General features: G+C 39.1%; 1 protein-coding gene across 2 annotated transcripts in view; it reads right to left on the reverse strand.

Annotated features, from left to right (window-relative positions):
• Nucleotides 1-22,874, reverse strand: part of arhgap39 (Rho GTPase activating protein 39) — a 48,196-nt gene that overhangs the window by 9,637 nt on the left and 15,685 nt on the right. Inside the window, exons 2-7 of one of the 2 annotated variants that reach the window (XM_037538064.1) lie at nt 11,321-11,707; nt 7,624-8,127; nt 6,687-7,362; nt 1,960-2,124; nt 884-1,283; nt 43-116 (exon numbers count right to left, since the gene is read on the reverse strand). In XM_037538064.1, the coding sequence (XP_037393961.1) occupies nt 43-116; nt 884-1,283; nt 1,960-2,124; nt 6,687-7,362; nt 7,624-8,127; nt 11,321-11,707 (2,206 nt within the window). Of the gene's footprint in view, nt 1-42; nt 117-883; nt 1,284-1,959; nt 2,125-6,686; nt 7,363-7,623; nt 8,134-11,320; nt 11,708-22,874 lie in introns of both variants that reach the window. The other variant, XM_017723755.2, reaches the window with a different exon arrangement.

Below are 22,874 nucleotides of genomic sequence, written 5' to 3' on the forward strand. Positions count from 1 at the left end.
AAAAAAGTGAAACACGAAGTCAGAGCTACTGAAAGAACCAACCTTTTTAGCTCCAGTGAGCGCAGCTTTCTGTAATTTGCGATAGCAGTACTTCGCATAGCTGCTGATGGCCACTCCTTCACACATACAAACAAATACCAACCTATGTCAATGTAACAGTATGTAAAAGGGCAGAACTAGTTTAGTAGGTATTCATGCATTCGAGTATTATTTAGCTGATAAAATTTATAAGGATTACATGGATTTATCTGCAAAAAAGCTTCACAAACTTCCAAGTAGCTTGTGTTATACTATGTGTATTGCATTTACTGCTTGGGCTTCATTTGTGTGGATTTTAATAGTTTTGTGATTTTATGCCCATCTTGACAACAACAAAAATGGCAACACTTTACTGAAGGGCAACATTCATAAGGCTGCATATCACATAATTAAGTCTTTCAGGACACTTGCCATAAAGCCATATAAACATTTATAAAGGCTTACTCTAACAAGCATAATTTGTCACAGACTTGAAGAGGTTACTGTCTTGTGGCCTTGCAAATACTAGCCTTCAGTAAAATGTTACCCAAAAAACTTAATGCAAACAGATCTTGTGAAAAATAAGAAAAACAGTGCTAATTAAAAGAAATAATCAAAGCCACTATGAATAAAGGGAAGCTCAGTGCAACAATATTACTATTATTTAAGATTGTACATTTTTGCTGTTTGTCTGAGTTTATGAAAAGTAACAACTGAGAGGGGACAATCATATTTGGTAGTTAGTTGTTTCATTTCTGACCATAAATGATATCAACTGATATATTACCATAATTTTAATCCCTAAAAATAGGAATCAGTTTTTATATCAGCCAGGCTCTAGTAGATATTTGTGTGTGGGCTCTACCTTTGGTGTCATTGAGAGGGTCCATGTGTCTGTAGATGTATCCTTCTAGGTAGTTATGGAAGCGAGGTGTTGGAGGAAAGAAGGCCAGGCAGATGGCCATTAGCTCCCAGCCCCTCTGCAGACTGTCATAGCGAAAGTTCTCCGTGGTCTGCCTGCATAACTGGATGTAGAGCTCATCTCGTAGGCCCTGGTTACTCCAGCCCCGGACAGCCACCTCCAGTGCCACGGCCAAAGGCTCACCTTTTCCCCGCCGGTCACCCATGTATGTCTGTATGAGTTTGAAGAGCTCCACAGCCTCACGCTTAACTGTACGGTCGGAGGTTACAATCATAGGCTTCTTGATGGGCTCGCTGCTCCAGGACAGCATATTAGCAATAGACACCTTCCTTCTGAAGAGACCCTGACACATGGATAGATGTGTGAGACAATACAAAACAGTGATCCACACAACCTCAACGTTGTCAGCTGAAGGTTTTTATCATTAACTGATACTGTCTTTAATAACCTATATTTGATTTACCTAACATCAGATTTTGAATGTTTGTAGTGGTCTGCCCCAAGCATTTGCCAAGCAATTACAAACAAAACAATAGATTTCAATGGGACTTCATTGGTAATGTTAGCACATAGCACTACCCACCAATAGACTACAAAACTATTTGGTTCATTTAAAAGAATGGTTCGGCGAAAACTCAAATTTACACTATTCCTACTCAGTCCCATATGTAGTCAATCAGCCAAGATTTACTTATAAATATCTTCACCTTTAAAATTCAACTTTAAACAGTTATATAATTTATGAAAAGAAGCAACAGAAACATGTCTTGGTTGACGGTCAGTGGGGTAAGTGGAAAATTGCATGAATTAGATTTTTCAAGGACACCATAAGCTACAAAAAGGGACACATTACCTTGTAATGACAAAATTTTGGGTCCCATAATTTTTTTGGATTTAAAATATTGACTGAATACCTGTTAAATTATTTTTTAAATAAAATTAATAAAGATCAATAATACATTGTTTTGGCCTAATTGATCTAAATGCTCATATGTGGATGTGACGGAAGGTCCAAGTACCTGTGTGTGTTTGTTGAAGTGCTTGGATGCCCAGTTCTCAATGTCAGTCTCAGATGAGGGCTTTCGCAAAGAGAATTCTGGAAACACACCACAGCTGGCGCTGGGCATCATGTTGCGGGCGTTCCGACTTGCCTCAAACTGTGAGCATGCTCCAAGATCTTCCGACTGAGAAAGCGAGAATGCAGTCATAATCAGCATTAGCAGGTCGATGCAAATGACTTCACAGAAATGCAGGGAGTTAAATGTCTTAATCTCAGAGTACTGAGAGAAGGAGGAAAACAAGCTAGTAGAAGCTTCAAATTTCAAAAATTCAAAGTGGCCTGAATATGTGATAAACATACTTTTGTAATTTGAGTTGACAACCATGATGAAATGTGATTAGACAAATAATTAATGTGACTTATAAACATGTTTTATCACATTAAGTCCTTATGTCACAATAACAGGAGTTTGAATTTAAGCAAAGCAGCATATAATAGATAGAACAATGCACTATATGCTTCAAAGTATTCCAATACAACAGCACAATGCAGGGCAATTTCTAAAATGCTGTTTTGTATCCCAGCTCTTTTTTTTGGTCTTGGGTATATCAGTTTATCTAATTTTTGTCATTCCTTTTCATATACAGAACTATGGAAAATGTCTCCATTTTGTCATTCTGTGTAACAGTTAGAACTGTGTGTCTTTGTGTAATAATTTTTCAGACTTGCTAGCAGAAAACTGCATCAGGTGACTGGACTGTAAGCAGACCATAAATTACTCAGACCCTAATGCTTCCCTGATTAATGCTCTTAATAAATGAGTCATGCAGTCTCTCTCTATCAGTCTCTCTCTCTCTCTCCCTCTCTCAGTCTCTCTCTCTCTCATACATATAGAATGCTCAAAATCACACTCCCACACCCATGTGGAAATGCTTCCAAGCTTTTAATCCATACTTTAATCCATATACAGAATAATGTTTTGTGCATGATTACTTAGCATTCATTGCATTACACCCCTGCATTAGGCACATTTATGCCTAAATGTGCTGCACTTTTATTTACTGTAATTTATACTGTACATGTATAACTCTTAATTCTGTTTAATTCTTAAACTGAATTTGCACTCATTGTAAATAGACTTTTTTCCAAGTAATTCCTATTGTCATAAATACAGAAATACTGGAGCGACAAGGTGTTGATATCACCATGAAAATATGTGAGGATCAGTTTATATTCTCCCATCATATGTGTTCCGATACTCCACACACCACTGAATCTCAGCTATACCGCCCCAACAGTTTCTTATATGTGCCAAATTTTCTGAGACAGATTTTCTAATATGTGATCTGTAAAAGTGAATACAAATGATTTTGATTCTTATCATTCCACCAGCTGTGCTCCAGAAACGATTCTACTCCATCTTCAAAGCTACTCTTTGGGTTTATCTGCTTAATAAGCATATTCGCACTAACAGGGATACAACATTCTCAGTTCTCCAACTCCCTCCCTTTCTCTCTCTGCGCCTCTGTGCCTTGTTGTAGTGCCTCAGTGGTCACATTGTCTGTTCTGTTTGGGGAACCATGCATATACTGAGTTTGAAATGTTTACATTGTAAAAGTCAGAGACCTTCACTTATTTCATTTCCAGTCAAAAGGACCACATTACAAGCTGTGTGAGTACAAGTTAGTGATATTTCAGAGATATTTTGTCTATCTGTCCAATGTGAGAAGACAACAATCCTGATTTTTTCCTGATGCTGAATTTATAATAACTTGCATTTGGTGGGCATTTTAACTGGAAATTGAAATGAATTAAATGAAGTGTAATCTCTGACTTTTGCACAGTACTTTATATTGTGTATCCATCCATCCATCCATCCATCCATCCATCCATCCATCCATCCATCCATCCATCCATCAAATTGTAGCCAAGAGTGTATATGTACTACAGGGAGAAGCAGACATTAATCCTTACATAAGCCAACTCAGTAAAGACTCTTAAAATAATCTGCAGATGCTGAAATATTTATACTCTAACAGCAGGGTGTGTCTCTCAGTTTTGAGTGTGTGTATATGTGTGGTGTGTGTGCAGTGGTTTAGCATTAGATGACCCTTATTGTTTGCCAGAAACAAACGGAAACATACAATCCAAAAGTTGGTTAAAACATGCAAAAACCTCCAATGAACGTCTTAAGTGTTTCCATCAACTCAGCTGTTTACTATGGCAAGTCAGAGAGCTTGGTACTGCAGCGATCTAACACTGACTTAATGTAAGAGCAAATAGGTGTGTGTTTTCACAAGGGAGAGAAAGAGAGAGAGCGAGAGAGAGAGAGTGAGAGAGAGCGAGAGAGAGCGAGCGAGAGCGAGCGAGCAAGAGAGCACGAGAGAGCGCAAGAGAGAGCGCGCGAGAGAGAGAGAGAGAGAGAGAGTTGGGGAGGTTTAAAAATGAAAGGACACTAATGAATGTTTGGCAGTAGAACCACTGCCTTTTAATGAGTTTTATGTGATTATCCACACCTCTCTCAACTTAAAGGCTGCTCCACAGGGTGTTTTTTTGTGTCCTCATCTTTTCTGCCAGCCTTTCACTCTAGCAGACCACAAGCAATGATAAATTTAATGAGGGACCACAGTTAAGAGACAGAAAAGGGGGCTAGCATAGTGGCAATATAATATCACCAGCCTGGCCAACACCATAAATGGAATAGCTCTTTAACAGGAAGTGTCATTCCAATTAACCCAACTGCCAGCAGTTAAGTAGTACTTCACTTGTAATTTTTCGCAGGCTAGAGGATTTTCAAATATTAAACTGGACTGAATAGGGCTTAAGATTCTAAGCTGACTGAATCAAGCCGAGTAGACCAGGAAAAACAACGCCACGCAGTGCATGATTAGAAACCAACTGAGCTAAACTAGTTTTTCTAGCTAAATAAGGGACAATAGTTTTCCCCATCAGGCTTTTGTGACAGGGTGGGGCAGCTGATTTTCATCCAAGCAACACTACATGACAAATGTACTATATTTCTTGCCTTATACACTTACAAGGCAAGATATGGTAAATATCTATTGTTGTTTCTAACACATAACATGAAAACATACACTAAGTACACCTACTGTGTACCTAGAAAGGGGCCAGAGCAGGATCTTCCTTTTCTACCTGTTTTTTTCTTTGTTTTTTTGCCTGATCTGGAGCCCATGGACCTACTAAATATTGGCATATCAGGCATAAACTGATAAATCACTATGATGAGCCAGTGTTATTAATCTGTTTTTGTAAACGCTGTTGAGAGATGACTGAACTGAGTAATGGACATATTTTTGATCGATAAGCTTAGCTTCAGGATTGTACTGGGCTTGTAAAATGTGTTCTGTGGCAAATTACATATATATATATATATATATATATATATATATATATATATATATATATATATATATATATATATATATATATATATATATATATATATAAAACTGAAATTACACAGCCTAATTTCACTTAATGGGGCAGCAAGATAATGGGAAAGGGCAGCAAGATAATGGGAGCGGCATTGGACTAAAGTAAGTGATAAGTGCCAAACTAAGGTTGAGAATTTTGTAATCATTTTTGCACTAATTTAAGTAACTGAATTTTTCATGAAACATATTGTAAGAATTACATTAAAAATGCCATTTATTAACAGTGAGAAATAATTGAGTAATAATAAAAAAAACAGCAGAGTTTATCCCATGTACTTTATCAATATGTATTCCAAATGTATTCGGAATACATTACTTAATATGTACTGTAGCGGAATACATTACTAAATGCATTTAGTGCAGTGCATTCAATATCCAGCCATCACTACCTTTTCAAAGCATTTTGTCCAACCCTGGTACTAGATCAAAGATTACAGCAAAAAAAAAAAAAAGTTAGTTTGCTAAATAGCTAGGCTGTCAGTGTTCTCTAAAAGGGTAACTATAGTGATATGCCAATAACTGAGTGAAATATGGCAGTAGTAACTGAGTGAAATATTGTATTAATATGGTATAATAATGTAGTATAAAGTTTTATAAAACAGCCATTTTTTAAACTTTCATTGCATGTTTGAGTATTTGCAGCACAGGAAACTAACCCTGATAATATAGTGGAATAATCCCATAATGCAGTGTGATATGTTGTTGATTCCCAAATCCTATATTGTAGGTGTAAAATGGCATGTGAGTATGTACAAGGTAAGTATATCTAATAAACTGGAAACTCAAAAAAAAAGTCAAATTAATGATGCTTGGAAAGATAAACTTTATTTTGAGTGGTCCTTTTTGATTAAACAAGCAAAGACTCATTAACATGTCAAAACATGTTAGGATTAGGTTTTGGGTTGAGGTTAAGGTTAGGGTTAGGATTAGGGCCAGGGTTAGGATTAGGTTTTGGGTACGGTTGGGTAAGATTAGGTTTTGCATAATGGAAGTAATATGTTAACAATACATCTACTTAATGTGAGGAAAGTAGCCACAGTATATCGCAGCTCCCAGATTTCTACTTCAATGTATTCAGATGCTGCACTACTACTACTACTTTACTGATGTGTTTCTGATAATCTGTTATTAATCATCTACAAAGGACCACTCCAAATTACCATAAACTTTTAAATGTTCTTTAAATGTGTGTACATGTACACTGTGTTACTTCTTTTGTGGGAACCAAATGGCCAATAATCACAAGTATGTTTATGATTGCTTATGTGCAATGCTTGTGTGTGTGTATTACCTGTGAGGGATGCAGGTAAGGTTCGGGTGATGCCAGATTGGTTTGTACAGACAGGCTCTTCTCTAAGAGTGTCTGAGGAAATGCGAGTCTATCCAGCGTGGCACGTTTCCAGTGCCCATCCTGCTGTGCCAAGGCTTCATCCTCACTGAATGCCCGCACCACTGGCCCTGGCAGTGGCAGGGGTGTTGCACCATCGCTTTCGTAACCATCCTTAGCTCCACCCCCAGAGGCCACACCTCCACGCTGCTGTATGAGTTGCTGGGCCTCCCAGGCCAGTCGTGCCTGAGTGAGCATTGCTCCTACACCTGCCCCCATGCATTCACCTTCCCCGCCAGGCAAGGACGGCTTGCGATTTTTACGTTTTCGATTGCCACCACCACCATCATGGCTGTGCTGTAGTGTAAAGGAGCCCCCGTAAGACATTCCAGCACACACACCCCCAGTTCCAGCTGTGCCATAGCTTAAAAGTCGCTCTGTTGTCCGGAACCTAGGAGAGGAACCTGACTGTTCCACATAAACCAGCTGCTTGACATATTCTCGTCCTGCTGCACTGTATTCCCGCCCACTGGAGTTATAATCCCGCCCACCAGAGCTGTAGTCTCTTGCACCCGAGCTGTAGTCCCGTCCACCAGAGCTGTAGTCCCGCCCTGCAGAACTATAGTCACGGCCACTTGAGCTGTAATAATAATAATAATAATAATAATAATAATGATAAAAACTACATTTTTACAGCACTTCTCAGACATTAAAATAAAAGCCAAACAAGAGAATAACAAAAAATAATAGAAATAAAAGCACTGACCAAGGAAGGAAAAATGTAATAATATTAATAACAATGAGTAAAATATGGAAGAGACAAAGAATAAAACCAAATAAAAAAAATAAATTAATGCTCATAAACAATGTAAAAGAGCACATACGTTGAAAGAAGCTTCACCTGTAATCACGGTCTCCTTGATTGGATGTCTTCTCAGGAGTGGAGCCTCTCTGTCTGGTCAACACCAGCTGACCATAAGGGGAAGGGCTTTGTTTAGGCGAGTGATAAAAACCAGGCTTACGTGCTGGCGACCTGTCAGAACCATAGAAGCTGGGGTCACAATGCATATCAGTAGGTGGTTCTTCATAAATAGGTGGAGACTGGTACTCTGAGGGTGGTTCCTCGTAGAGTGGAGGTTCGTAAGCGTAGCGTGGGGAAGGAGGCTGTGAGTCACCAGAGCATCGCCGCTGAGTGCCACCAAGCTCTGCCCTCTTCAAGAAAGGAGACTGTGATTGCCGGCGATCAGGTAGAGAATGTGGAGTGACTTCTGGGTCAGAGGGTGCATTGCTAGATGAGCGTCGGGAGCGAGGGGAGGTGCCAGAATAACCATTCCCCTGTGACAAAAAACTGGGCTCTCTGTCTGATACTTTTATCAGCATTCTGTCCTTGCTGCCAGTCCCCCACCTAAATCTGACAAACAAGTAAAGACGCAGAAATGTTTGTTATTCAGTTATTTCGTTTTAAAAGAATTTCAGAGTGGTAGAATATACACTCACCGGCCACTTTATTAGGTACAATAATTCAATTGCTGTTCAATTGCTTGTCAACACAAATAGCTAATCAGCCAATCCCATGGCTGCAGCTCAGTGCATTTAGGCATGTAGAGGTGGTCAAGACAACTTGCTGAAGTGCAGACTGAGCATCAGAACGGGGAAGAAAGGTGATTTAAGTGACTTTGAACGTGGCGTGGTTGTTGGTGCCAGACGGGCTGGTCTGAGTATTTCAGAAACTGCTGATCTACTGGGATTTTCATGCACAACCATCTCTAGGGTTTACAGAGAATGGTCCGAGAAAGAGAAAATATCCAGTGAGCGGCATGAAAATGTCTCATTGTGTGAGAGTAACTCAAATAACCAACCAAAATCTCTGAGGAATGTTTCCAACACCTTGTTGAAAGTATGCCATGAAGAATTAACGCAGTTCTGAAGGCAAAAGGGGGTGCAACCTAATAAAGTGGCCAGTGAGTGTATATCACATTTTTGATTGACTGTACCATGAAAGCTAATAGGTATAAACAAATTTAAATACATCACGTCATATCATCTGGAAAACATTGATTTGAAACAAATGAATTCTACAACAGGATTAAAATCACAACTACACTACTCAGATCAGAATGTATTTGTCAAACAAAGAAACTGCAGGTGTTCTCAGAACAATGGACTGGCCAAACCTCAACATCATTTAATGTGTTTGGGATTATTTATTCCAAAAAAAGATTTTACTTTGGAAGTGTGGAAAAATATCCCTGCACAAAAAAAAAAAAAAAAAAAAAAAAAAAAAAAAAACTTTAGAATTTAAAAGCCTGAAGGAAAAAAAACCCCAAAAGAATAGAAACTTTAATAAAGGCAAAGATTGGACACACTTAAAAATCAAAAATGTTCTATTAAATTTGGTCAAGGCTTTTGTGTAACTATGTGTTAAATATGTTTGCTGCTTTTTTACTAACTGCTTTTACGTATTGTCCTTTTTTTTCGCACAGTACTGTGTTGATGTATGGAAGTATTATGTATATGTTTATTTATTTATATATGTTAATTTATAGCAAAGAAAACAAACTGCCTACATCCATGATCACTTGTCTTTGTGAAAGGACTAGTACCGCCTATTAGTGGTAAAGGCACACACAAAAAATCACCACCAAACAAAAAATTACATTTATTTGTTAAAACAATTTCTTTTTACTTTTATATATGGCAGTATAATTAAATCTTAGTTATCACAATATATTTAGAAAAAGTGATACTGACCTTTATTAATACTGCTTAGCATGCCAATTTTTCACTATACATAAATATTCTTTTCACAATAAATGAATTATGTTTAGTTTTTGTCTAAACCACAATGCCAGTGGTGATTCATTATTGAAAATCCTTTTTAGTACAGATTTAGGCATAATCTAGGTTTAGGAAACTGGCCCATAGGCCTTTATGTTACCATTATCAAACAGAAAATTTAAATTTCACATTGCCATTCTTGAAGGTTATGCTAATTTCAAATGGCAATAGCTAGGAACTTTTATCATAAGCGGTAGCCCATAAAACATTTCAAGGCACACTATCTACATAAGTCTAAAAAAACCCACTAAGCCTTAAAAATATAGGACAGTCATTTGCCTCTTTGCATTAAAGCAAAGCAGAGTGACAGTACTGTGAAATCAATTCAGCACTTGGCCACTTTAGCAGCCTGAAAACTCCCCAAGACTGGACCTGCTGACACAGCCAAGACTGTGTGTGTGTTTCATTTATAAGTTGGATTAAAACTCTGTTGTGTAGCTTCTCTCTCTCTCTCTCTCTCTCTCTCTCTCAAAATAAATAAGTAAATTAATTAATTAATTACAAAGTGAACCCTGTTTCTTTGTGGCCATAAATTATTCATGGATATCTGGCCTTCAAATCAATTTACACATTCTTTCTCTTGCTCACTCTCTATTCTGTCACACTCAGTCAACAGCTTACTTCTTTCCCCAACACTCTTTCCAATGAGGTGAAATTATTTAAGTGCAGACTAGACGTTGTACCTAGATTCATACTGCATATGAGTTTACATACTTTCTATAAAATGCACTTTGTGAGCAGCGCTTGAAACACATTTATCTATCAAGGTTCATCAGTTTTTATTTTATTGAATGCTACTCATGTCTTACAACATACTTTATCAATCCTACAATTAGAATTTGTCATGTTGCTGCCTAACTGTGCCCCGAGTAGAAGCAGGACAGCATCATCACCTAGGAAAGTGGGGAGGTCAAGTTCTTCAACCAAGGATGGGAACACACAGTCAGTCCGGTATTTTTAACCCAGCTGGCAGTTATTTGTTTTTGGAAAAGGCTAACACTAGGCTGTCACTCTTTCACCAATTATAATCCTGTATTTGTAGCTTCTCAATCTAACAGAAATAACAGAACCATCTTTTATCTGTTCTGAATGAAGTTCGCCCAGATGTCATCATGGACAGTGTACAGTGTACAGCAAATTGATCCATGGTAATTTATGCTCAGATGAGCACTGGAAATTTGTATTCCTGTAGTCATCCATTCAACTTGAATGATCCCTTCGTAAGTAGCCTCTGTTTATATGATTTTCAATGTTAAAATAATGCTAATTTTCTTGAACACTGTATGGAATTTACATTGTTAAGCTAATGGTGGTGTAAACTCATTTTCCAACACTGGGTTTAATACCACTCATGGCTGCTGTGATTTAAATATAAACATCTGAAGTTTGTAACACATGTAACTGACTTGTATATTGCAGATTTACAGTGAATCCCTAGTAAATAGGCATCTTAAAGCCTAACTTATGATCATCATCATATTACTTTGCATGACAATTTGCATATTATATGCTTAATACCATATTAGGTGTGCAATATGCAAAAAACAAACTGTAGTTTTTTTTTTTTCTGTGTTAAAAGTATCCCAACCAACCTCAAATGTTCCAGAGGCATTTCTATGTGCAGTTTGTTCATACTGGCCCCTTACATTTGTGCTTCTCCTTCCCTTTGTGTCTCTCTCTTTCTGTCTGTCTGTCTGCCTGCCTGCCTGTGCGTCTCTCTCTCTATCTCTCATATCTCATATCTCTCATATCTCTCTCACCTCTCTCCTTCCTCTCTGGGTGCTGTTTTATCTTCCTGCTCTTGAGATGATGTGGTGCTGACAGCGCTGCGGGCCGGGCTGCTGTCAGCCGAGGCACTGATTGTTGTGGTGACGGGCGGTGGCGAATCCGTGTTCTGCTTAAGAGTCTGGAGTTTGGCAAGGGGGATGATGTCACAGCCATGTGGGCGGTGCCACACGGTTCGTTGGGTGGAGGCATTGTAGTAATAAAAACGTGATGTGTTGGAGTCAAACAGCTCCCACCACTGGTCCTGGCCACTCCGCTTAATCCTCACACCAGCAGGGGCGTCCCATACACACTCCCCTGTCAGCAGGTTGGCGTACATCCGCTCCCGTGTGCGAGGCTCGATGATCTCCACCCACTCCAACCTGAACACACAAGCATAAATATATATAAGTAATCTACTGGAATTATCCAATAGTTTTGAAAAGTAAAGAAAGAAAGAAAGCGAAGTGAAATATTGTTTAACATATGGTTAAATGGTTAACTTGTGTCTGTTTTGCTCATTTTTTTTCTTCTTCATTATAAATTACACTTTCAGTATTCAGATTTTAAGTTAAAGGTAGAATCTTTCATTTACATGAATTTCACTATTTTTAGTATTTGTTATGTCATATTTTTGTTGGCATTGACACCAGAAGTTTTCAATTTGGTCTTAGACTTTTGGACCCCACTTTATGCTACAAATATTAACAATTTCGTCCACCAAAAATTAAGTTCAACAGCTTAGAGTAAAGCAACTATTGTTACTACTGTTGTAATCAGAGGTCAATGGACGGATACAGGTATGATAAAACAGTATGAAAAACAGCTGAGAAAAAAAAAAAAAAAAAAAAAAAAAATCACTGGACAGGACTGGACAGGACAGTCATTACATTACAGATTACCCACACCAGGACACAACCTTCTTCAACTCTTCCTTTTCAGTACGTGCTATAGAAGCCAGCATACTAAGACTACCAGACACAGGAGCAGTCCCCCCCCCCCAGGCTATCACCCTCATAGACAGCTAAACAATAATATCATCTGCTAGGCTATAGCTACTCCTTCTCTCTCCAGATAGTTATTACACCTACTTCACATCCACACTATTGTACACCACAACCTCATTCCCATACATGAAGTATACTACTATTGTTTGCACTACTACACACTCTTATGTATATTGCTTGTCCCTATATAATCTTATGCTGCTTTTATATGATGTATTTTTGTCTGTAAATAATATGTATAGTTTCTGCATATTATTGTACTTTTATTGTATGCTAATTGTTGTATAGTTTGTACATTATACAGGTCCTTCTAAAAAAATTAGCATATTGTGATAAAGTTCATTCTTTTCCATAATGTAATGATAAAAATTAAACTTTCATATATTTTAGATTAATTGCACACCAACTGAAATATTTCAAGTCTTTTATTGTTTTAATACTGATGATTTTGGCATACAGCTCATGAAAACCCAAAGATCTCACAAAATTAGCATATCATGAAAAGGTTCTCTAAACGAGCTATTAACCTAATCATCTGAATCAACGAATTAACTCTAAACACCTGCAAAAGATTCCTGAGGCTTTTAAAAACTCCCAGCCTGGTTCATTACTCAAAACCGCAATCATGGGTAAGACTGCCGACCTGACTGCTGTCCACAAGGCCATCATTGACACCCTCAAGCAAGAGGGTAAGACACAGAAAGAAATTTCTGAACGAATAGGCTGTATCAAGGCACCTCAGTGGGAAGTCTGTGGGAAGGAAAAAGTGTGGCAGAAAACGCTGCACCATGAGAAGAGGTCCCTGAGGAAGATTGTGGAGAAGGGCCGATTCCAGACCTTGGGGGACCTGCGGAAGCAGTGGACTGAGTCTGGAGTAGAAACAGGTGCCGCATTCCCCAGGTCAAGTCACTTTTGAACCAGAAACAGCGGCAGAAGCACCTGACCTGGGCTACAGAGAAGCAGCACTGGACTGTTGCTCAGTGGTCCAAAGTACTTTTTTCGGATGAAAGCAAATTTTGCATGCCATTCGGAAATCAAGGTGCCAGAGTCTGGAGGAAGACTGGGGAGAAGGAAATGCCAAAATGCCTGAAGTCCAGTGTCAAGTACCCACAGTCAGTGATGGTCTGGGGTGCCATGTCAGCTGCTGGTGTTGGTCCACTGTGTTTTATCAAGGGCAGGGTCAATGCAGCTAGCTATCAGGAGATTTTGGAGCACTTCATGCTTCCATCTGCTGAAAAGCTTTACGGAGATGAAGATTTCATTTTTCAGCACGACCTGGCACCTGCTCACAGTGCCAAAACCACTGGTAAATGGTTTACTGACCATGGTATTACTGTGTTCAATTGGCCTGCCAACTCTCCTGACCTGAACCCCATAGAGAATCTGTGGGATATTGTGAAGAGAAAGTTGAGAGATGCAAGACCCAACACTCTGGATGAGCTTAAGGCCGCTATCGAAGCATCCTGGGCCTCCATAACACCTCAGCAGTGCCACAGGCTGATTGCCTCCATGCCACGCCGCATTGAAGCAGTCATTTCTGCAAAAGGATTCCCGACCAAGTATTGAGTGCATAACTGAACATAATTATTTGAAGGTTGACTTTTTTGTATTAAAAACACTTTTCTTTTATTGGTCGGATGAAATATGCTAATTTTTTGAGATTTTTTGTTTTGTCTTTCCCTTTTTGCCAAAATCATCAATATTAAAAAAATAAAAGGCTTGAACAACTTCAGTTGTGTGTAATGAATCCAAAATATATGAAAGTCTAATGTTTATCAGTACATTACAGAAAATAATGAACTTTATCACAATATGCTAATTTTTTGAGAAGGACCTGTATATTGTGTATTGTCTGTAAATGACACCCACACTTTCTGAATATTTCAATACTAGAGAGATGCTAAAAGTTGGAACCAAATATTTTGTGTGTGTGTCAACATACTTGGCCAATAAATCTGTAACTGATTCTGATGCTGCTTCCAGATATAACAACGTGGGTTTAACACTATTCAACCAATCAGACTGTATGGCCTCAACTTACTGTTGTGTAATGTACATGTGCAAAGCATATATCAGCCTGCGATCACCAGCAATCCCATCAGGGAGAGTGGGGAGTGGGTCAGAAACACAAACACACACATTTAAGAGTAACATTCTGACCTTCTACACCTGAATCATTGTTCACTAGCTTAATGTTTGAGCGTTTGATTAATGCATGTATGAAGCATTAGTGGGTGTGATAAAGAATCCCATGCATAAATATGGGAGGGAGACTGAAAAGTCTGAGTCTGATCATGCATAGTTATGAAGCATGATGACAGCCAGGGTCTGCTACATTTTGTCAAATCATCAAATCTGGCAGTCTGTCATCAACTTTTCTGTATGCTTGTGTGTGTGTGTGTTTATTCACATCTGTTTTTGTGCCTTTCTTTGTACAAACTGAATCTGTGTATGCTTGTGATTGCCTTAATAAAGCCACTTAATTCCTCAGTAAAGTTCTACTACTCCCTTAATCTAATGTAATCTGCTCAGACCCAGGCTAATCTGATTATTGAAATCTTGTTGAAAGGTGTTTCTGGGGACCATTTTGACCAGACAGAGGATGACTTGATCCCGCTAAATAAATATGAAGCTGATTATCTGGTGCAGGTGCAGCTGTGACCGCATGTGGATTGTGTAGAGAAAAAACAGGCTAAGCCTATTTATCAGCTGATTGCAGCCCAGTGACAGATGATACAAATGGATTGAAAAAACGATCACAATGTGCAAGAAAGCATGACTCCAAATCTATATTAATCATACAGACGTAATAGACCACAGAACATAGATCATTTTATCTGATATCAATGTGTGACCTTGTCAACAACAGCAGACAAACTAACAACAGCACATAAAACTACACAACATGCAGTGCAATGGTATTGCCCATCAATCAATACTGGTCAATAAAACAAAAATAATGCAAAGTTGTAAATCAGTTGATTGTTTTCAAAAACTAGAGCAGGCAAAAAAGTGCTAGTCCTTGATGCTCTAAACATGTACAGTAAGTAGTCTATAATGTGCTATGTGGAAAAGTGTGAAATGATTTTTACAAGCAGTGTTCAGCTACAATTTCATGAGGAAGCATTGCTATTAAAAATTTAAATCCTACAAAAATAGCCAGGTGACTGCACAATAAGGAATAAAAAGAATTTCTTAAAGACAAATGTCTTTTGCTTCTACCAAAAAGACTCAAGCTGTAAATGTGCATCTTGTGGAAGCAGACCAAACAATCAGTATTTGTATCAGCTGCTGATTTTTCTAAAGAATCAGTTACTCCTAGAATCAGAACTCCCACTGACAAAGGGAAAAACCTTCTTAAATAAAAGAACATTGTATTAAATAAATGCAAGGCTTATGATAATGAAGTTCATATAAGTGCATGTAAGGGCTCATTGTTAAAAGTTTTTAATAAAAGCTAATGTCATGAAGCTTCACTATAACTGAACAGTTATACTTGAGAGATTGATAGGGCAACACATCTATAACTATGTAATTTATTTGCCATGTAAAAATAGTTCTGCATATTGAATAAATTAATTACAATTCATTTTTAATGGGGAGGTATGAGTAGTGTGTACATCCTCACTGCCATGACAAAATTTTGTATCTCCAAAATAGTAACTTTAGAGGAGAAGTCGAAAACATTCTTAATATTTAATCAAAGTTAATGTAATATGATTTTATTCCAAGTAATTTTGGGGCATTTCTATTGGTCCATTCATCAAGAAATGCTGACAATACTGAAATGATGGCATTTTCTGATTATGTAAACAAAGTTTTTGTGCCAACAGTGACAACATGTTCTGTTTTGTCTGCTGGCATGGTGGTCACTAGCATGGGAAGTTGGTATACTAGCCACCCACAAAACTAGGATATGTTGTGTTATGCTGGTGATGGTGGGTGACCAGCTAGACCAGCACCAGACCAGCACTCACCAGCGTAAACCAGTTTAGACCACTATGGGGTTCAAGCCGGTCTGTTGTTTTTTTTAAAAAAGGTTTGTCAATAATAATAATAATAATAATAATAATAATAATAATAATAATAATAATAATAATAATAATAATAATACAACACTGTAGACAACATAAGAATGTACACAGAAATATAGCCTACTGTCCATTTGTTTGACAGTACAAATGACTCTAGCTGATGTTAGAACTACATTATTTCATTTGAAAAAGTAAACTGGAACTTTATTTTATTGCCAAAAAAGTTTTAACTCTTCTTTCAAAGGTTGAATACTTATTTTAACATCCCTAATTACTAGCTTTTGTTAGATGATGGTCCCATTTATGTTAAGCCAAAAGCAGTCTAGCAGTAGTGGTTGAGGTCAAGGTCTGGGTACATAAAAAGACACTTTATGCCTGTGGGCACATTGTGATGCAATAGGTCAGGAGACCGCAGACTGACCTTGACCACGCCACCTCATGACAGCATCATCCACAGAATGATCTTAATGAAGTATTGATCAGTCTATCTAGACCTATCTAGGTCACTCTACTCATTCTATCTCTCTCTCTAACTTTCCATGCTCTCTTTCACAATCCCTCTTTCCCTTAATCTCTAGAGCTCAAGCTCATCTCTTCACACATAATATATTATCTCTTTATCGGCTACCTGTCCTTTAGCCACCACCGTGGAGATAAGCCAAAATCTAAAAGGAGAGTACAGCTCTACCTACTTTCTGCTGTCTCTCTTAGATACATACACACAAGGACACATACAAGTCTGTTTTTATGCAATATTAAGATCTAAAAACATATATGGGATGCTGTAAATGTAGATATTAAAGCATCAGCACAAGAAGAAACACAGGGATAACCATAATTTGCTGCATGAAATGTAGACTAATGTAAACTACAACCACACTGTAACAACAAACAACAGCATCCAGAATCCTTTTATTGTTAGTCATGCACTACTATGAGCCTTTTCGTGTGGTTATCTGCCTAGCCACACCTACAGAGTCTCAGGCGCCAGTGCCAGCCAACAGCAGAACAATACAATATTATATGTACACTACTGTCCAAAAGGTTTCTAAGAAAATGATATGTAGAGCCATTTATCAGGGCAGTCAGCATCGGTTTGTTCATAAACACTACAGAATAACTACATGCAAATAAATAAAACAATAATGTGATTTTATGTGTCCATGTGTTAGCTTAAAAATTTCCAAAGCTATTCTTAATGAATCCCAGTATTCACAGTTACCATCCAATACCTAGATTAGCTAATTAGTTAATAAGTATTATATATTATATTATCTACTTAAAAGCTATTAATACTTAATAACTTTTCTATATATACACTGCTATTACTTATACATACTTTTTTAATGTACACAATTATTTGTATTTATTCTAATTTCAAATTTTTAATAAATAAATTTTAATAATTAGCAAAATGTACCTTACAGCACACTGGACCCCCTCACTAGTGTATGCAATCGCCCACTTGTGGAATATATGGTGAAGGACATATCTGACCATCTCATTTTTTACAACATCTCTCTAGAGCAGTGCTGAACTCTTACATGTGCATCTGTCTTTGTAATGAGTGGTGTTATGCAATCCTACAGTATCATTACTATTTAGCTGTGAATAATCTGTTCTTGTCAACACAGTCTGATCATGTCCTACACTGGCATTCCCAGTTTTTTACATTTTTTTTTTACCTTACATATTGCACTAATGCACATGCATTACACTGTGTGCACAATTATTAGGCAAGTCTTATTTTTGAGGATTATTTTTATTAATCACCAAAACCAGCCATTAGGGGTGTACTTTGTGTACTTCTGGTGCCGGTCCCAAGCCCGGATAAATGGTGAGGGTTGCGTCAGGAAGGGCATCCGGCGTAAAACTTGTGCCAAAACTATCATGCGGATCACAAATATGATTGCCATACCGGATCGGTCGAGGCCTGGGTTAACAACGACCGCCTCCGGTTGACCAGCAGGGTGCCGGTGGAAATTGGACTACTGTAGGTCGAAGACCATCAAAGAGGAGAGGAGGAAGGTGGGTTAGAAGGCAGCAAGAGAGAAGGAAAGACAGGAGTGTGGAGGTTAGAGTAGGGACTCTGAACATAGGGACAATGACTGGTAAAGGCAGAGAGCTTGCAGACATGATGGAGAGAAGGAAGGTAGATATTCTGTGTGTCTAGGAGACCAGATGGAAAGGAAGCAAGGCCAGGAACATTGGAGATGGATTCAAACTGTTCTATCATGGTGTAGATAGGAAGAAAAATGGAGTAGGGATAATCCTTAAGGAACAGCTTGGGAAAAGTGTTCTGGATGTAAAGAGTGTCAGACAGGATCATAAGCCTGAAGTTGGAGGTTGATGGTGTGATTTTGAATGTGGTCAGTTCATATGCACCACAGATTGGTTGTCAGTTAGAGGAGAAAGAGGAATTTTGGAGTAAGATGGATGAAGTGGTAGATAGTGTCCCTAGAGAGGAGAGATTAGTGATTGGTGCAGACTTCAATGGACATGTTGGTGAAGGGAACAGAGGGGATGCAGAGGTACTGGGTATGTATGGTGTGAAAGACAGAAATGCGGAAGGTCAGATGGTTGTAGATTTTGCAAAGAGAATGGAAATGGCTGTGGTGAACACGTATTTTCAGAAGAGGGAAGAACACAGGGTGACATACAAGAGTGGAGGGAGGTGCACACAGGTGGATTATATCCTTAGCAGGAGATGCCACCTAAAGGAGATTGGAGATTGTAAAGTGGTGCCAGGGGAAAGTGTAGCAAGGCAACATAGGGTGGTTGCCTGTAGAATGAGATTAGAAACAAAGAAGAGGAAGAGAGTGAAGACAGAGCCAAAGATTAGATGGTGGAAGCTGAAGGAGGAGGATGGTTGCAGGCAGTTCAGGGAAAATTGCAACAGGCCCTTGGAGGCAGTGAGAAGCTACCTGAGGACTGGGAAACTACAGCTAAGGTGGCAAGAATGTGTTGGGTGTTTCGTCTAGTAAGAGGAAAGAAGACAAGGAAAGTTGGTGGTGGAATGAGGAAGTCCAGGAGAGTATTCAGAAGAAGAAGGCAGCTAAGAAAAAGTGGGCTAACCAGAAAGATGAAGGAAGTAGGCAGGAGTACTGTGAGGCTAGTTGCATAGCAAAAAGTATGGTGGCAAAGGCAAAGGCTCAGGCCTATGATGAGCTGTATGAGAGGCTGGACAGTAAAGAAGGTGTAAAGGACGTGTATCGTTTGGCTAAACAGAGATAGAGCTGGAAAGGATGTACAGCAGGTTAGGCTGATAAAGGATAGAGAGGGAAATGTACTAGTGAGTGAACAGAGAGTGTTGAGTAGATGGAAGGAGTACTTTGAAGAACTAATGAATGAGGAAAACGAGAGAGAGAGGAGGACAATGGGGGGAGAGATAGCGGATCAGGAAGTGCAGAGAATTAGTAAGGTGGAAGTGAGGGCAGCTTTAAAAAGGATGAAGAATGGAAAGGCAGTTGGTCCAGATGACATACCTGTGGAGGTATGGAGATGTTTAGGAGAGAAGGCAGTGGACTTTTTAACCAGGATTTTTAACAAAATCTTGGAGAGTGAGAGGATGCCTGATGAGTGGAGAAGCAGTCTACTGGTCCCCATTTTTAAGAACAAGAGTGATGTGCAGAGCTGCAGTAACTACAGAGATATAAAGTTGATGAGCCACACCATGAAGGTATGGGAAAGAGTTGTTGAAGCAAGGCTAAGGCGAGAGGTCCAGATCAGTGAGCAGCAGTTTGGTTTCATGCCCAGAAAGAGTACCACAGATGCAATTTTTGCATTGAGATTGTTGGTAGAGAAGTACAGAGAAGGTCAGAAGGAGCTACATTGTGTCTTTGTGGATCTAGAGAAGGCATATGATAGGGTGCCAAGACAGGAACTGTGGTACTCTATGAGGAAGTCAGGTGTAGCTGAAAAGTATGTTAGGGTGGTGCAGGACATGTATGAGGATAGTGAGACAGTGGTGAGGTGTGCAGTTGGAGTGACAAATGGTTTCAAGTTGAAGGTAGGGTTACATCAGGGAACAGGTTTGAGCCCCTTCTTGTTTGCAATGGTGATGGACAGGCTGACAGATGAGGTCAGGCAGGAGGCTCCATGGACCATGATGTTTGCAGATGACATGGTAATCTGTGGTGAGAGTAGAGAGCAGGTGGAAGAGAATCTGGAGAGGTGGAGGTTTGCACTGGAGAGGAGAGGAATGAAGGTCAGTAGAGATAAGACGGAATACATGTGTGTGAATGAGAGGGAGGCAGGTGGAAAGGTGAAGATGCAAGGAGTAGAGGTCGTAAAGGTGGATGACTTCAAATATCTTGGGTCAACCATCCAGAGCAATGGACAGTGTAGAAAAGAGGTGAAGAACAGGGTGCAGGCAGGGTGTAGTGGGTAGAGATGGATGTCAGGGCTGATGTGTGACAGAAGGATAGCAGCAAGAGTGAAAGGGAAGGTTTACAAGACCGTAGTGCATCCTGCTATGATGTATGGTTTGGAGACTGTGGCTCTGTCTAAAAGACAGGAGGCTGAGCTGGAGGTGGAGGAGATGAAGATGCTGAGATTTTCATTGGGAGTGACAAGGATGGACAAGATTAGAAATGAGCAGATCAGAGGGACAGTGAAGGTGGAGCAGTTTGGAGATAAAGCCAGAGAGGCCAGGTTGAGAAGGTTTGGACATGTGTTGAGGAGGAATAGTGGATATATTGGGCAAAGAATGTTGGAAATGGAGCTGCTGGGTAGAAGGAGAAGAGGTAGACCTCAGAGAAGGTTTATGGATGTAGTGAAGGTGGACATGGAGATGGTTGGTGTGAAAGTAGAGGAGGCAATGGATAGGGCAGGATGGAGGCAGATGATCCGCTGTGGCGACCCCTAAAGGGAGCAGCCGAAAGAAGAAGAAAAATATTTATTAATCACCAAGTACAGCGCTCTCGGTTAAACCAAAATGTTAATAAACCTCAAATATGAATGTTTAAGAAATTAAAAGTGAGGTTTTGGCTTTCTTAGGAGAATATCTATATGTGCACAATTATTGGGCAACTATTATTGTGCAGAATTATTATGCAGCTGAATGAAAAATTTTCCCATCTCACTTTTTTATTTTCATCTGTTCAAGTGAGAATTATAAACAAACAACTCAAAACTTTCCAATAAACATGACACATAAAAAAAAAAAAAAATTCATTGAGTCTGTCAGTTTCTTGACCTGTTAACGATCAACTTTTTGTGCAGCAGCAACCACAGCCTCCCAGACACTGTTCAGAGAGGTGTACTGTTTTCCTTGACCGTAAATCTCCCATTTAAGAATTGCCCACAAGTACTCAATTGGGTTCAGGTCAGGTGAGGAAGGGGGCCATGCCATAAGTTTTTCATCTTTAATTCCTTTACTGGCTAGCCATGCAGATGAGTACTTGGATGCATGTGTCCTGCATAAAAATCATTGTCTTTTTGAAAGATGCAGACTTCTTTCTGTACCACTGCTTAAAGAAAGAGTCTTCTAAAAACTGGCAGTAGGCTTGGGAGTTGATTTTGAGCCCATCTTCAACCTGAAAAGGTCCATCCAGCTCATCTTTAATAATACCAGCCCATACAAGTACCCCACCTCCACCTTGGAGCCTCATGCCTAATATGGTCAAAATACTCACTTGCCTAATAATTGTGCACACAGTGAAGAGCATCTGTGTCTAAAGCTGCTGCCATCCATGCCCACTAGTGAACCGTCTTTCAATGTCACTTGGATCTTTTCCCTTTGCCATGATGATCCAAAACTGTCAACTTGTCCTGCTCAGCATAGTGCATGGCATGATGTTAATTACTCTACTGGATGGATCTGCACTTGTTTCTCCACTCATTTTTTCAAGCCTTTCCTTTGTGTGTAAACAGTGGGTAGCGCTGTTGTGTCACAGCAAGAAGGGATGGATTCAATTCCCCAGCCTGGGGTGACCAGGGTCCTTTCTGTGTGAAGTTTGCATGTTCTCCCAGTGTCTGTGAGGGTTTCCATCGGGTGCTCCAATTTCCACACAAAGTCCAAAGTCACAGTGTTTTGTGCATAATTACCTTTATGTAATGATAATGATAATTTTAGAAATGTAACGTCATGTATTTGAACAGAAAACCACCAATGTGTAAATATGTATGCCATTGTATATGTTTAACAATTACTAAACATCTCCTCAAGACAGCCCAATATTATTTGCAGTCATCATTCAGTCTCTGGTTTGGGAAAATCTGCGCTTCATTCATTTAAATCAGGTGTAATGTTGGACTTCAACAAATTAATACAGTGGCTAGATGAGTCTAGAACTGTGTTCTTCAAACTAGCTCAAAGGATATCAACGGTAAATAAATACTGTCGCTCTCATTTTTTCTCTCTCTCTCTCTCTCTCTCTCTCTCTCTCTCTCTCTCTCTCTCTCTCTCTCTCACACATGCATGCATACATATTCTAATTAGCAAACATTAACTTTCCTTGCTGCATTCTCAGAGTTATCAAACAAATACATTATGCTTTTATTTGCCT

The sequence above is a fragment of the Pygocentrus nattereri genome, chromosome 4, assembly GCF_015220715.1.
Source record: "Pygocentrus nattereri isolate fPygNat1 chromosome 4, fPygNat1.pri, whole genome shotgun sequence".
Taxonomy (NCBI): domain Eukaryota; kingdom Metazoa; phylum Chordata; class Actinopteri; order Characiformes; family Serrasalmidae; genus Pygocentrus; species Pygocentrus nattereri.